Raw genomic sequence first — 14,542 nt, 5'->3', positions numbered from 1 at the left:
GTATAAATAAGTTTGATCTTTTCATCTGTTGTTCTCCCTACCTTCTGGAGGCTGTGCTGGTTAAAAATAACTGGGATGATGAGCTCAAGTGGGGATGGTGGAGGGGTTTTAACCTCCATCGTGGCAGGACTACCCATCTGGCCCTACAAGGGAACATTCTCCTGTCCTGTCCTGTCCTGTCCTGTCCTGTCCTGTCCTGTCCTGTCCTGTCCTGTCCTCTCCTCTCCTCTCCTCTCCTCTCCTCTCCTCTCCTCTCCTCTCCTCTCCTCTCCTCTCCCAGCTCTTTGTCCAGTTCAAGGTGTGTCCCTGCCCGTGGCAGGGTGGTGGGATGAGTTGAGCTTTCGAGTCCCTTTCACCCCAAACCTTTCTGTTACTTTTTCCCAAGCTGGGAGCTCCCTGAATTGTCCAAACCCCCTTGGCACGTGGCTGGGGGTTAAAACATTTCAGCTATTGCAGGGAGTTGGAAAAATGGGGACGTGGGGGAGAGCTGGGAGTGCAGAGATCAGAGGCTGTCCCTGACACACAGCTCCTGGTGTTTTGCAGCTCTGGGCTCCTGCAGAGGAGGTTTTTGCCTGAAAAAGCCCCTTTTGCTCACAATTGAACAATTTGCTTAAGAAGACCAATCGAAGGGAGAAACAAAGAAAAAGAAATAGAAGGGTTTTGGCTTTCTTGATGGAAAGTCTGAAATGCAGGTTTGGGCTCAGCCTGGAACCTCCTTGGTAGAGGAGCTTTGCTTCTGGGTTTATTTTGGTGGGGGAAGCGCGTGCACACGCACTCACACGTGCACACACACACATGTGCACACACACATGCACACGCTCTCCTAGACAGAGGAAAACCACCCCCAGCCAAACCCAGACTGATTCAAAACAACTGTTGGTTCTGGCCGCGCTGTCGGCTTTCCACTGCCCACAGCCTCGCACCCTGTGAAACTGCAGCTGAAAACCAACAGGCAACCCCCAAAATTCAGAGTCGAAATTGCGTTCCACCTGGCGGAGGGCAGAAAAACTCTCTCTAGGCAGCGGTTCCGGCAGGGAGAAAAAACCCCTCTCCCTGCTTGCAGCCCGCGGAGCAGCAAAGGATGCTCCCGGGGGGAGGCTGAAGCCCCTCGGCGCTGCCTGGGGGATGGACGGGGCTCGCCCGAGCAGGGGCAGGGCAGGGGGTGCCCGCAGCTGCCGGGGGGCTGCGGGGCAGGGCCGGGGGGCTGGTGGGTGTCTCCGGGAGCGGTGACTGAGCGAGGCGGTGCCAGGGCTGGGGGCGGATTTTTTGAGAAGAGCCTCGGCTCCTCAGAGCAGCGGCAGCCTCTGGAGGAGTTGGGCGGCTGTTGCTCCCTCTCCGCCCGGAGGAGGAGGAAGAGGAGGAAGAAGAGGCTTCGGCTGCCGCCTCTCCGATCCCCCCCCCTTCCCCCTCCCTTCCCCTTCCGCCCCACACCTTTATGGACGAGCGGCGGAGCTTGCTCTACTCTCCGGCCGCCTCCTCCGCCGGCCGGCAGCCGCGGGGCGGCTCGAGCAGCAGCCACCACAACCTGGGCTACACCGAGCCGCTGCCCCCCGCCGCCCCGCAGCCGGGCCCCGAGCAGCCGGAGGAAGAGGGCGAAGAAGGGGAGGAAAGCAGCATGACCGTGGTGGGAGGCGGCGGCGGCGGCGGCGGAGACCCTTTGCCGGAGGAAGCGCAGCATCCCCCTGCGCTGCTCGGGGGGGATCGCTACGATCAGCCCCCGGCGCCGGCCGTGCCCGCCGGGCAGCCCGCGGGCGCCGGGGAGCACGAGTGCTGCGAGCGCGTGGTGATCAACATCTCGGGGCTGCGCTTCGAGACCCAGCTCAAAACCCTGGCGCAGTTCCCCGAGACGCTGCTGGGGGACCCCCGGAAGAGGATGCGCTACTTCGACCCCCTCCGCAATGAGTATTTTTTCGACCGTAACCGGCCCAGCTTCGACGCCATCCTCTACTATTACCAGTCGGGCGGGCGCATCCGGCGTCCCGTCAACGTCCCCATCGACATCTTCTCCGAGGAGATCCGCTTCTACCAGCTCGGGGAGGAGGCCATGGAGAAGTTTCGGGAGGACGAGGGTTTCATTCGGGAGGAGCAGCGGCCGCTCCCCGAGAAGGAGTTTCAGCGCCAGGTGTGGCTCCTCTTCGAGTACCCCGAGAGCTCCGGGCCGGCCCGAGGCATCGCCATTGTCTCTGTCCTGGTCATCCTTATCTCTATCGTCATCTTCTGTCTGGAGACCCTGCCTGAATTCAGGGATGACCATGACTATGAGGGAACCGGGGGGACCTTCGGGACGGGCGGCGGCCCTCTCCCACCTGATGTCTTCACCAACTCCTCATCCTCGGCTGCTTCCATGGTGTCATCCTTCACTGACCCTTTCTTCGTGGTGGAGACTTTGTGCATCATCTGGTTCTCCTTTGAGCTGCTGGTCCGTTTCTTTGCCTGCCCCAGCAAGGCCACCTTCTCCAAGAACATCATGAACATCATTGACATTGTGGCCATCATCCCCTACTTCATCACGCTGGGCACGGAGCTGGCGGAGCGGCAAGGCAACGGCCAGCAGGCCATGTCCCTGGCCATCCTCAGAGTCATCCGCCTCGTCAGGGTCTTCCGCATCTTCAAGCTCTCCCGGCACTCCAAGGGGCTGCAGATCCTGGGGCAGACCCTCAAGGCCAGCATGAGGGAGCTGGGCTTGCTCATCTTCTTCCTCTTCATCGGCGTCATCCTCTTCTCCAGCGCCGTTTACTTCGCGGAAGCCGACGACCCCAGCTCGGGGTTCAGTAGCATCCCCGATGCCTTCTGGTGGGCCGTGGTCACCATGACCACCGTGGGCTACGGGGACATGCACCCCATCACCATCGGGGGCAAGATCGTGGGCTCCCTGTGCGCCATCGCGGGGGTGCTGACCATCGCGCTGCCCGTGCCCGTCATCGTCTCCAATTTCAACTATTTCTACCACCGCGAGACGGAGGGCGAGGAGCAAGCCCAGTACATGCACGTCGGGAGCTGCCAGCACCTCTCGTCCAGCGAGGAGATGAAGAAGGCTCGCAGCAATTCCACCCTCAGCAAGTCCGAGTACATGGTGATTGAGGAAGGGGGGATCAACCACAGTGCATTCAAACAGGCTGCCTTTAAAGCAGGCAACTGCACGGCCACAAACAATCCCAACTGTGTGAACATCAAAAAGATCTTTACGGATGTTTAAAAGAAACCCGAGCCAAACGAGCAGCGACGGAGTCTGAGGACACGGTGAAACAGCACCAATAACAAAACCAGTAATAATGCAAAGTGACTGTGTGTCGGTGTTGTGTGGAACATGCACCATCGTCGGTCTGTGTGTGCCCTCGTTTTTATACCTTTATTTTTTTAGATCCTTCCTTTCTAAAGATCCAAAAGTAAAAAGGATTTAAAATTCTCTGGAGAAGAGGACAGCTAAAGGGTAAAGAGAAGGAGGATGAAGACAAACCACACTCACTGTCAAAACAGGTGTTTGTTCTGCAACGTGTTGCAGGGCTGCTTTGCTTTTCGGGCTTTTGGGGAACCTCTTGCTTTGCTCCCGAATTTCCCCCTCTTTCCCTAAGGGCAGTGTGTAGCCATTCTCCCTTCCATCACATAGGATAACTTGTTGGTTTGACAAACCTGGACTGGGTGGAGGAATGAGGAAGACGTGAGGCAGAGCGTGCTGGGAGGGGGCTGGGAGGAAATAACCATTTAATTCTGCAGAGAGTCTCTGTTACCACATCGTTAAATGATGCTTAATATTGAAACATGTGATGAGCCATTACGGGCACAGCCCAGATTCCCTTTTTTCCCCCATTAGATCATTTACGAAATTCTAATCTGGTCAGAGACCAAGCGCAATCAATGCTGATTTAAATGGGAAAAAAAAAAAAAAAGAAAAATCCCCTAAGCCTTCCTTTTCTATTCTGGATTCCCTTCCCCTGTAACCTGATGGAATTATTTCCTCCAATGTCGAGTCTGTGGCCGTGCAGCAGGGGCGTGTGCAGGAGGAGGGCGAGGAGAGGAAGGCTGGAATGTTTTCGGGAGCCCCCGGCACACGGAGCAGGATCCACTGGGAGCCTCCAACCCGCCCAGCCGGAGACAAAGGGACATTTCCTCCTCTTTTTGCAATGCCTTTGCAAGAGATGCAGCCGCTGATCGCCAGAAGATTAAAGTGGCGAACACGCCTTCCAGCGGAAGTCACTAATTCCGACAGGAGTGATGCAGTTGCCATGGTGACCACGGTTTCCTGGGAAACCCCCAAAGGTTGTCATGGCATCCCTTCTCCCATCCCCCCTGGTCCTTGCTCTTCCCGCAAAAAGCCTTTCCAGATGGTTCCATCTCCTCCGTCCCCACAAGGCATCGTGGCTCCGCGCCCCCTTCCCGGTTCCTGTCCCGCTGCTCCTCCCGTGTGCCCAACAAAGCATCCACAGGCAATAAGCGCCTCCAGATCCACCTGTCCCTCACCTTGGCAGGGAAATCCGGGCGTGGAGGTTCGTCCTGCTCCACCGAGAACGACCCCAACCCCAGTGGGAACTGGCACCGAGCAGCTCCTGGGGAGCTCGGCCGGGGAACCTCGGCAGCTTTGTGAGACGAGGGGGACAGTAAAAAACAGGATTGAAAAAAATAACCAAAAAAAAAAATCCCGCCGGGAAAAATCACTGGCTTCGTCTTCACGTGTGTGCCAGGGGCCACGGGACATCTGACGGGATCAGGTGAGCTTTGCACGGGGGACAGTTCAATGGAGTCATAATGTTGGGGCTTTTTTTGGACAAACCCCATGTTTTCCACTGCTTGCTTTTGTTCTCCAGCTTATCCTGCCGCTCTCGGGTATTTTTATACACGTTAGATAAAGTGGGATCATATCCCGTAGCTCCTCTGATTGTATTTGCTTTTTAGTGCTGTGGGAGGAGGAAAACCCTGCTGCTTCTCTGCAGCTGGATTGCTTCAATTCTGTGCTGGAAAGGTGATTTCAGTGCTTCAGTGCTCCCATCCAGCCCCTGCCATCGACACAGGCCAAAAGCAGCTTGGCCTCCAGAGCTTTGGCTCCAGCTCTGCTCAGTTTTGCTGGATTTTTGGTTTAAAAAACCCAAATTCCTCTGAGGTAGCACATGGAGCAGGGATGCTGTTAAATACCTACAGCAAAGAGAAATTTGCCCTCAGTCTGTGCAAGTCACACCTTTCCTGCGGCTGTGGAGAGGGGGCCTTGTCCTGAGAGAGGCTGGCCATGCCAAAGTTAGAGTTTAGCTGGGATTTTTCCCAGACTCAGAAGGATCTGGACGGTTTGCAGCACCCTCCCTTAGCCACAGTCAATAAACCCAAGAAAAACATCAGAGGCAGTTGGGGTGTGATGGTTTTATTGGAGCTACCAGAGTTCCCATCGGCTGAGGGTCCAGGAGATGATCTTTATTAGGGAGATGCTCTGGAACACCATGGCAAGTTACAAACCTGAGATCCCTTGTCCAGGATAACTGGGATTCCTTGTCTGGGATAACTGGGAACACCTCAGTGTGCCTTTTCCACAGGCTGCCAATGGGCTGAAATGTCATTTCTGCCTACGAGCCCTCACTTTTTATTGTTATTCTCTCTTATTATTACTAAATTTTATTGTGATTAAAGATTTCCCACATGCCTATTCCTAAAAGGAGGGTTTGAGTTTAAGAGCAGTGGAAACATCGCACTCAGGAGAGTTTGCAGATGAGTTCTGGGTTGGTGTTTTTCCCGTGGCAGCTGCGCAGGGTACAGAAACCACACGTTCTCCTGGAAATGGCCCAGAACCATTTTCAGTTTCTCTGTCATGTAAAATAAGCAGAGACCTTGCAGGTTGTTGTTTTCTTTCCCTGACTCCTCCCTGCCTGATTTTGTAGGAGCTGAGTAGCTTCAAAGGGGTTTTGTTGACAGTAAAAGATGTTTTATGGGCGAGGTGACAAGGAAACCACTTCACCCACTGGGGTAAAAGGCAGTTTGGCTCTGGTAGGATTCCAGAATGGTTTGGATGGGAAGAGACCGTAAGGATCATCCAGTCCCACCCCTGCCATGGGCAGGGACAATTTCCACAATCCCAGGTTGCTCCAGGCCCCATCCAGCCTGGCCTTGGACACTTCCAGGGATGGGGCAGCCACAACTGCCAATATCTGACCCAAATTTCCCCCTTTTCACGTTCAGAAAAATACTTTTCAATATTATGTGTTTTGGTTTTTTGGGGTTTTTTTTTTTTGGAGTGGCATCACTGAAAGACAAAAACTCACTGCTGCTCTGTCTTTTTGATACACTCCAAAAGGTGGAAGTGGAAAACTGGGGACATCCTTTGGGTGTTCTGCCCTCTCTGCATCTTCCCTCTCTGCTGTCTCAGGGCACCATTCACCCAGAGAAACTGAGCCCCCTGCTCCAGTGGGAGGTGTCCCACGGCAAGGAGCTGGAGCTGGATGGTCTTTGAGCTCCCTTCCAACCCAAAGCATTCAGTGACTCTGATAAATGCCTTCTGTTCCTCTGGAGCAGATGTTGTGCCAGGCACTGGAGAGATCCCCAAAATCCTGGGCTCTCCACAGCCAGCTGTGGTTTGAGTGGCTCTGCTCTCCTGTCCCTTAGGACAAGGCAGTGTTTCAGCAGGCACTGGGGGTTTCAGAGGAGTCTCGGCCGTGTTGGGCTCTCCTGTCCCCAATGTGCTTGGAGGGGCAGGATTAGGGGATCAGCACCAGCCGAGCTGCTGTCTGCGAGGCAAAGGGCTTGCCCAGCTCAGCTTATTACCTTCAGTGGAGGAAAGGGCACCCACGAGCTCCTGGCCGGTGCTCCCCAGCACCCCAGGAGCAGGGGAGCTGGGTCCCTGCAGCTCCGGGCAATCCCAGTGTGGTGATGTCCTCCCTGTGCCCTGTCCTTCGTGCCTGTCACCAGAGAGACACAGCCACACTGAAGGATGGCAGCGAGGATGGAGGAGGCAGCTCCCAGCCCAGGGGTGAGTGCAGCTGCCTCCGTGGATGCCTTCAGTTCATCACAGAGTCACAGGAAGGTTTGGGTTGAAAACAACCTTAGAGAACATCTTGTTCCCACCTCCACACAGGGTGCTGCGGAGCCTTGTACCTCCTGTTTTCTCTTTTCACAGTCTCCTCTCCGCTTCCCTTTCCCTCTTGCCTGTATTTTAGGACTTGATCCCCTGTTCCAGCCCCGGATGCCACCTTGAAACACATCCCTGGTGCTGGGGGGGTGCAGCAGATGCAGCTCTGGCCCCTCCACTGGGTACTGTGACACCATCACCTTTTTCTCCTGCTTCTTTGCCCTCTTTTTTTCGCGTGTTTTCAGGCCTGAGCTCCTTCGAAAGGTTCTGTTGTTCTCCAGCACAATAGATGCCCTTCGGGTGCTTGGGGGTGCCGGAGCAGAGCCGTATCCATCCCACCCCGCGTGTGGACACAGACAAGGGCTGAAGAGATCTCTTTCCTCCGGGAGGGTTGAATTTCTCCCCAGGCAATTGTTCCTGCTGCATCCCTTGACAAAAGAAGCCGTTTTTTGTTTTTAATCCCCACTTTATGGGCAATTAAGCAGCGGCAAAGGGCGGACGAGTGCTTTCCCCGGCGGCATGGAAGGAGCCAGCCGGGGTCACCGCTCCGGAGGGGTCTCTCCTGCAGGGCCGTAACACAAGGAAAAGGTGTTTGGCGGTGCTCGGTGTGTACGGGCAGCGTCCTGTGTAAAAATCTGTTTAATTGTGTAGTTTGGAGCCCTCTCCTGCCAAGCTTTTAAAATATGCATGTCTCGGTGCGAGCGCACGGAGGCTCCGCCGCCGCCGGAGGGAAGCAGGGCTCGGTTTTCCCTGTTTTGAAATGCTCTAAGCAAACCATCTCCGGGCAGGCTGCAAACCTGGGAGTGCACACAGGCAGATGGGGTTCATCTGTGCCCGATTTTGCCCCTCAGCCTCAGCTCTGTGCGTAGCTGGAGGGAGAGCTCAGTGCCCGGCATCCTCGCGTGAGAGCCGGTGTGGGAGCAGGGGGATAAGGGATTTCTGGATATCTGGGGATTTTTTGTCATAGTTTATCTTTAAGGTCCCTTCCAACCCAAAGCATTTGATGGTTACAGGGTGCTGGGGGCAGGGCCTTGTCCCAGGAGCTCTCACTCCTACGGAGCTGGGGCTGCTCCCCTGCACCCTCCCTGCTCTGGGTCCCACCCACAGCACGACTCTGAGCCCTGGGCCCGGCTTTGGAGCTGTCCCAGCCCCATCTTCCAGCCCATCCCAGCTCCTACTCCAGTCCAAGCTCTCCTGCCTGTGGTTCAACCTGGGATACAATGAGACCTTTCACTCTGTCCTTGGCTCCCCAGAAAGGCTGATGGGTGATGGTGTCCCTGTCCCAGGGTGTCCTTGTCCCAGGAGTGCCCCTGTCCCAGGAGTGTCCTTGTGCCAGGATGTCCCTGTCCCAGGAGTGTCCTTGTGCCAGGATGTCCCTGTCCCAGGAGTGTCCTTGTGCCAGGAGTGTCTCCGTCCCATGGATGTCCCTGTCCCAAGGTGTCCCTGTCCCAGGGTTGTCTCTGTCCCAGGAGTGCTCCTGTCCCAGGAGTGTCCTTGTGCCAGGATGTCCCTGTCCCAGGAATGTTTCTGTCCCAGGGATGTCTCCGTCCCATGGATGTCTCTGTCCCAGGGTGTCCTTGTCCCAGGAGTGTCCCTGTCACAGGGTGTCCTTGTCCCAGGAGTGTCCTTGTCCCAGGAGTGTCCTTGTCCCAGGAATGTCTCTGTCCCAGGAATGTCCCTGTCCCAGGATGTCCCTGTCCCAGGGTGTCCCTGTCCCATGGATGTCCCTGTCCCATGGATGTCCCTGTCCCAGGGTGTCCCTGTCCCAAGGTGTCCCTGTCCCAGGATGTCCCTGTCCCATGGATGTCCCTGTCCCATGGATGTCCCTGTCCCAAGGTGTCCCTGTCCCAGGAATGTCCCTGTCCCAGGATGTCCCTGTCCCAGGGTGTCTCTGTCCCAGGAGTGTCTCTGTCCCAGGAGTGTCCCTGTCCCAGGGTGTCCCTGTCCCAAGGTGTCCCTGTCCCATGGATGTCCCTGTCCCATGGATGTCCCTGTCCCAGGGTGTCCCTGTCCCATGGATGTCCTTGTCCCAAGGTGTCCCTGTCCCAGGGATGTCCCTGTCCCAAGGTGTCCCTGTCCCAGGGATGTTTGTCCCCCTGACAGCCACTTGTTGGCAGCTCCGTGCTGGGAAGGCCTCAGGGCTCCTGCTCTGTGTCACTCAGTGCATCCCAGTGTGGAACAGGAATGTCTGCAGGCTCCTGCACCCCCCTCACGACCTGAGCCCTTTTATCCCCATTTCTGACAAAACCCAGCCACAAACACAAACCCCGGGAGCCCCTCTGCGCTTTTCCTTCCACGACTGACGTGCTGCTCTGACACCCGCAGGGTTCAGGGTCTGGCTGTCTCTCATCACTGCTCAGAGCTGAATCTTTAGCGCTGAGGATGCTCGGCGGCAGGGCAGGGAAACCTCCCCGCACGAACATCCCCGCAGGGCGCCGTCGCTTTGCTCCTCCTTATGAACCAAGACACGCTCAAATAAATTAGAACATGTCTCCCATCTCCTCCAGCTTCTCACTGGAGCCAGCAGTGGCTGGGATGCTCCCTGCTCTCCAGCAGCGTTCCCTGGCGGCTCTGCACACTCCTCGTGAGACCCCCGGCTCGGTCGATGGCAGCAGGCGCTGCTGGCTTTGTTTAGGAATGATTCATTTCCCTGAGACTTGGGATTCCGATGCTTTTCTGAGCGTTTTGAAGCTCTGCTGCTTTGCTCCAGAGCTTGCATTTCGTTTTTAGCGTCTCTGAACCCCCTGGCTGGGCGGGCTGGGGTTGGATGTGTGGCTTGTGGGGAAGATGAGCCCATCGCCCCCTCTGCTCACCCCAGCGAGGCTGAAAAGTGCAGCCAGGTTTATTTTTGAGGCTGACCAGCACAGCTGCTTTGTTTTGCCTTGCTTTGCTTCCCCCAGAGCAGCACCGTGGGTAGATGAGGAAAATCCTCCAGGGTTTTATCACGCTTTTCTCCGTGGTTGAAGCACCGAAGGCTCAGCAGGATCGGGGCTTGCAGCAGGGTCTGTGCTCGGGGTGTTGCCCCAGGGGAAGCTAAATGTTGGGATGGAGGATGGAAGGGATGCACACACCCTTTGCAAAGGGTTTTCTGCATTTGCAGAGAGCTCAGGTTGCTCTTGGGCTGGGTGCGAGGGAGGAGCTGCGTGCAGAGCGGGGAGTGGGTGATGCTGTGCCATTCAGGGATTTGGGCTGCTGCTCCAGGGAAATGTGTCCCTGCTCCCAGGCCTGGAGGGTGTGAGCCCTGTGGGATCTGCTCCCTGGCTTTGGGCCGGTGGGCTCCTCCGTGCCTCAGTTTCCCCATCTGTAAACGGCACCGAGCAGCTTCAGGAAGGGTTTGCAATGAAGCTCTTGGGGAAGGAAGAGGCAGTTTTGAAACACAGAGCAAGAAGAGAGGACTCCTCCAAAGATTTTATGGGATTCAGCTCTCTTGGGGCTGGAAAAGCCTGCAGACCCTGCCCTGGGGACCCCAATAATTCAGTTATTTCCCTTGGCTGGAGGGAAGCCTGAGGTTTCACACAGCTCCCCAAGCTGCCAGCTCTGCCTTCAGCTCCCCATCAACATCCTCCTCTGCCATGGTTTCTTCACTCTGCATCTTCCCTCTCCCACCCTTCTGGCCCATTTCTCCTGAAATCTCTGTGAATTTCGGGTTGAGAACCCTCCTCTCCCTCTGGGCTGTCTCTGCTCGGAGCTGCCGCTGTGTCTCTGTAACAATCTAACCTCGTGCTGTTGCAGCAGGTCACAGAAACCAGACACAAGAAATTTGGGCTTAAAATGGCCCTGGCTGCTGGGAATTTGAGTCAGCAGGAGGGATGAGGAAGGAGTTGCTGTGAACTTGATGCAGCGTTGCAGGTTTGAGGGCTTCTCTAGCTCTGCCTGCTCCTCCGTGGGTGCAGGCGCCTGAATGACATTCCACACTTTAAATCCCTCAGAATTAAGGCAGGAAATCTTCTTTCTGCAGTATCAGAAACAAGCCTGGGAAATTTTCAGGGGTGTCTGTCCCATCCTGGTTGTAAGATGCTCTGAGAAAGCGCAGCGAGCCTGAGGAGAAGCGAGTGGGGAACGCGACCTGGGTCCAGCTGTGTTTCTCCCTTGGGACATCTCCTGGGAATTTGGCTTTATTGCTCTGTTTTCTTGCAATTCCCTTGGAGGAGAGCTTTACACAAGCACCTTTATCAGCCAAGTGTGGGACTCAGTCAGAGATATCAGATAATTTGATGAGATCTGTTTTCTTAACAGAAACCCTGTGTTGATTGGCATCAATTAAATCTTCCTCTTTAATTTTGTGTTAAGACTCTCAGCCATTCCAGCGTGTTGTTGGGGATCAGTGACGGATGGCCAGACCCATTGTTTTTGCAGGTCACTTTGTTTATCCCTTAAAAAGCTGTCCCAAACTGGAGCTGTTTTCCAGTCCTCTGGAAGGACTCAGGAGATGCTCAGTCCTTGCACTCCCAGGAGCTGTTTTGCCAGCTCTGAGTGTTTAGATAGAAGTTATTTGGCTCAGACAATTTAAAAACATCTAATTTTTATGGCTGCTGTTTCATATCCTCTATTTCTCTTGGGATGGAGAGGATTTCCTCACCCCTGTACAATGGAAAGACATCTGGATCCCTTCAGGAGCTGGAGCAGCCATGGCTCCTGAATGCTCCTGGCTTCTCACTCCCACTGCTGTTCGTACTGGAGCCAGAGAAATAACACCGCTGTCAGGCTGAGGATTTGGCATTTCTTTCTTCACTGGCAAGGATGCAGCTTGGAAACACCAGAGTACCCCAGAGCACTGGATTATTTGCCCGGTGGGAATTGAAATTGTAATTTGCCACCTCATCTGCAGAGTCCCAACTCCACCATCACCTTCTTGCCCAGTGGCATTTCCTGGGCTGGAGGTGCTGTTTGGGTCTAATTTGTGCGTTTATTGATTTTACTGAGTGTGTAATGCTCCAGTGCTCCTTGAGGATCCCGGCAGTTTGGAGCCCTTCCCGGCTGCAGGTGGGAGGGGTTTAATCCCCCAGCAAGCCCAGTCCAATAAAGCAGAAAGCCTCGTTAGCTTTAAGCCCAGGAATGGTGCTGCTGGCACTTCAGGATAAGCTGGGGCTTGAACGACTGCCTGGGCTGAGATCCTGGCTCAGAGCACTGAGCCCCTCATTTCCTCTGCCTCACAAAGGGATCTTTGCTCCTGGCAGGAATTCCCACCTCTTTCCTTTCTCTGCTGGATTTTAGCACGCCTGGAGCATCATCCTCATCATCCCTGCAGATGCACCCTCAGCATCTCCATATCAACATCATCCCTGCATCCTCATCATTCCTGCAACTTCATCTCTGCAGTTTCATCATCCCTGCAACTTCATCACAGCCGCATCTTCATCCCTGCAACATTACCATTCCTACATCCTCATCATCCCTGCAAGTGCATCCCCATCATCCCTGCAACCTCGTTATCCCTACAACTCCAGCCCTGCAACTTCATCTGCAATTTCATCATAGCTGCAGCATCACTCTCCCTGCAGCCTTATCATCCCTGCAACATCATCTTCCCTGCATCCCCATTATCCCTGCAACACCTTCCCTGCATCCTCACCATCCCTGCACCCTCGTTATCCCTGCAACTTCATTCCCTCATCCTCATTATGCTGCAACTTCATCCCTGCCACATCTCCATCCCTGCACCCCAGAGACATCCAGAGGCAGGGTCCCTCCCTCCTCAGTGTGGATCCCACCTGGCACAGCTCTCTCCTGCCGCTCCCTTTGGGGCACACAGCCTGATTCCTGGGGCTGAGCTGGGACCAGGCGGGTCCTGGTGCCTCGGGCTGGGCTCTGAGCCGCCACTGCGGCTCCTCCCAGCCTTTCCCTCATCGCCAGCTGCTAATGAAGCACCCGGCTCCGTCCCATCTGGGCAGCTGGGATGCTCCAGTTACACGCTGTGAAGTAAAGGCAGAACGCGGATTTTTCGGAAGATGAGAGGGATAAGAACAGTTGCGCGGGATTTCTAGAAATTCCAGTGTCTCAAAGACGGAGCAGAGCATCTCCCTTGAATTAAAACAGGAGTCAGTCCCTTGAGTGCAGAGCTGTGGGTGCAATTCTGGCACTGCAGAAATTGGGGGATTTTTTGGGCCCTTTCCTGGACACCCCTACCCCCGCATCAAAATGGGATTTGGGATTTGGGATTTGGGATTTGGGATTTGGGATTTGGGATTTGGGATTTGGGATTTGTGCTCTGTGGGAGCGACTCCACAGCCCAAGTTCTGGGAGTGGGATCAGCCCTGGCTCCTCCCATGACCTGGACTGGATTTATAAAATCAACCAGTTGCTCAATATCTCGTGAATTACATCATGTCAGAACAAACCCAGCTTGATTAAGATAAAAACGTGAGGAAAACCCACTTGGCACTAATTATTCAGGGTTTGGAACTTGCCGTTAATGTGAGATAACAGTTAATAACCAGAATATATTTAATGAATCTTTTTCCTATCTTTAGCTTGCTTTAGACTGTGTGGCATGTAGTCCATTAAAGAATTTTAATTAGAAGAAATTCATTTTTCATTAGTGGGAAATGGAGTTGAGAATTTGTCAGGAGGGAACAACATGCAACTTCTCTTCCACTTTACTTGAAAGAAAAAGGTTCCTCTTCTTGTTTTCCAAAGCAGGCTGTGCATAAAAGCGGTTCTTTGCTTTGCCCAACAGATCACAGAAGAAGTTTGGAAATTAAGACCTTCAGGACTGTGTTGAGAAAGAAAACATCACCAAGGAAAGGACAAACATCCCAAATAAACACCCCCAACACAGCGACCGACGCTGCCGTGGACCCGACTGACAGAGGGCCCGTCCTTCCCAGCGAAACCCAGTCCATATTTCATATATTCATTTATATATGGAACATTTCCCACTTTCTCTGTGTTTTCTAACAAGTGCATTATGTAGTGGGGAACATCTTTGGAGCCAGATTTTCTTCAACTCATGTGCAATATAACGAGACTGAGCAAAGCCAGGGAAAAGGAGGAGGAAAGGTGGAAGTCACTTGGACTTTATTTCAGTCTTTTTATTTTTTAATATTATTTAAAAAAAAAAAATCTCTTGAAAGATGAAGCAACCAGAAAGGAAATGTTAAGCAGAGCTGCTGAAACTCAGTCCAAGTGTTTTGCTCGGGGTGGGAGGGAGTGGGGAGAAATTCGGTTGCTGTCGCTGTTCCCTGGCGAAGGCCACGGGCTGTTCTCAGCTCTTCGGGAATCGTTCCCGTTCCATTTTTCTCACTTTCCTGGAAATGCCCTTTATAAGTAGCTCTGTGCTGTACCCAAAGGCTGTGATTTGCTTTAAGTCCATATTTAGAAAGAAACATCTCTGCTGGTGCTGAGGAAAAGGGTGTCGAACAGCTGTGCCTTGCTATCACGATCCCTCCATGAAAAACTAAGGACAAATTGAATTTCCAGGGTAGAAAAGGTCTAAAAACCCAATTCTTGGCTAATCACGTTCCTGCTCCATTTCATGAGAGCCTCTCTGCCTTGTCTGCA

At 54.1% G+C, this 14,542-nt stretch overlaps 1 protein-coding gene across 1 annotated transcript; it reads left to right on the top strand.

The window, feature by feature from the left end:
- Positions 1-1,274: 1,274 nt before the first annotated feature.
- LOC120762924 (potassium voltage-gated channel subfamily A member 3-like) lies at positions 1,275-14,156 on the top strand. Its single transcript, XM_040085820.2, has 2 exons — positions 1,275-4,706; positions 13,719-14,156. Exon 1 carries the CDS (start codon positions 1,436-1,438, stop codon positions 3,194-3,196), a length of 1,761 nt encoding a protein of 586 aa, XP_039941754.1. The 5' UTR covers positions 1,275-1,435; the 3' UTR covers positions 3,197-4,706; positions 13,719-14,156.
- Positions 14,157-14,542: the final 386 nt, after the last annotated feature.

This window comes from Hirundo rustica, chromosome 24 (assembly GCF_015227805.2).
Source record: "Hirundo rustica isolate bHirRus1 chromosome 24, bHirRus1.pri.v3, whole genome shotgun sequence".
NCBI classification, from domain to species: domain Eukaryota; kingdom Metazoa; phylum Chordata; class Aves; order Passeriformes; family Hirundinidae; genus Hirundo; species Hirundo rustica.
This window is presented reverse-complemented; position numbering and strand designations above follow the sequence as displayed.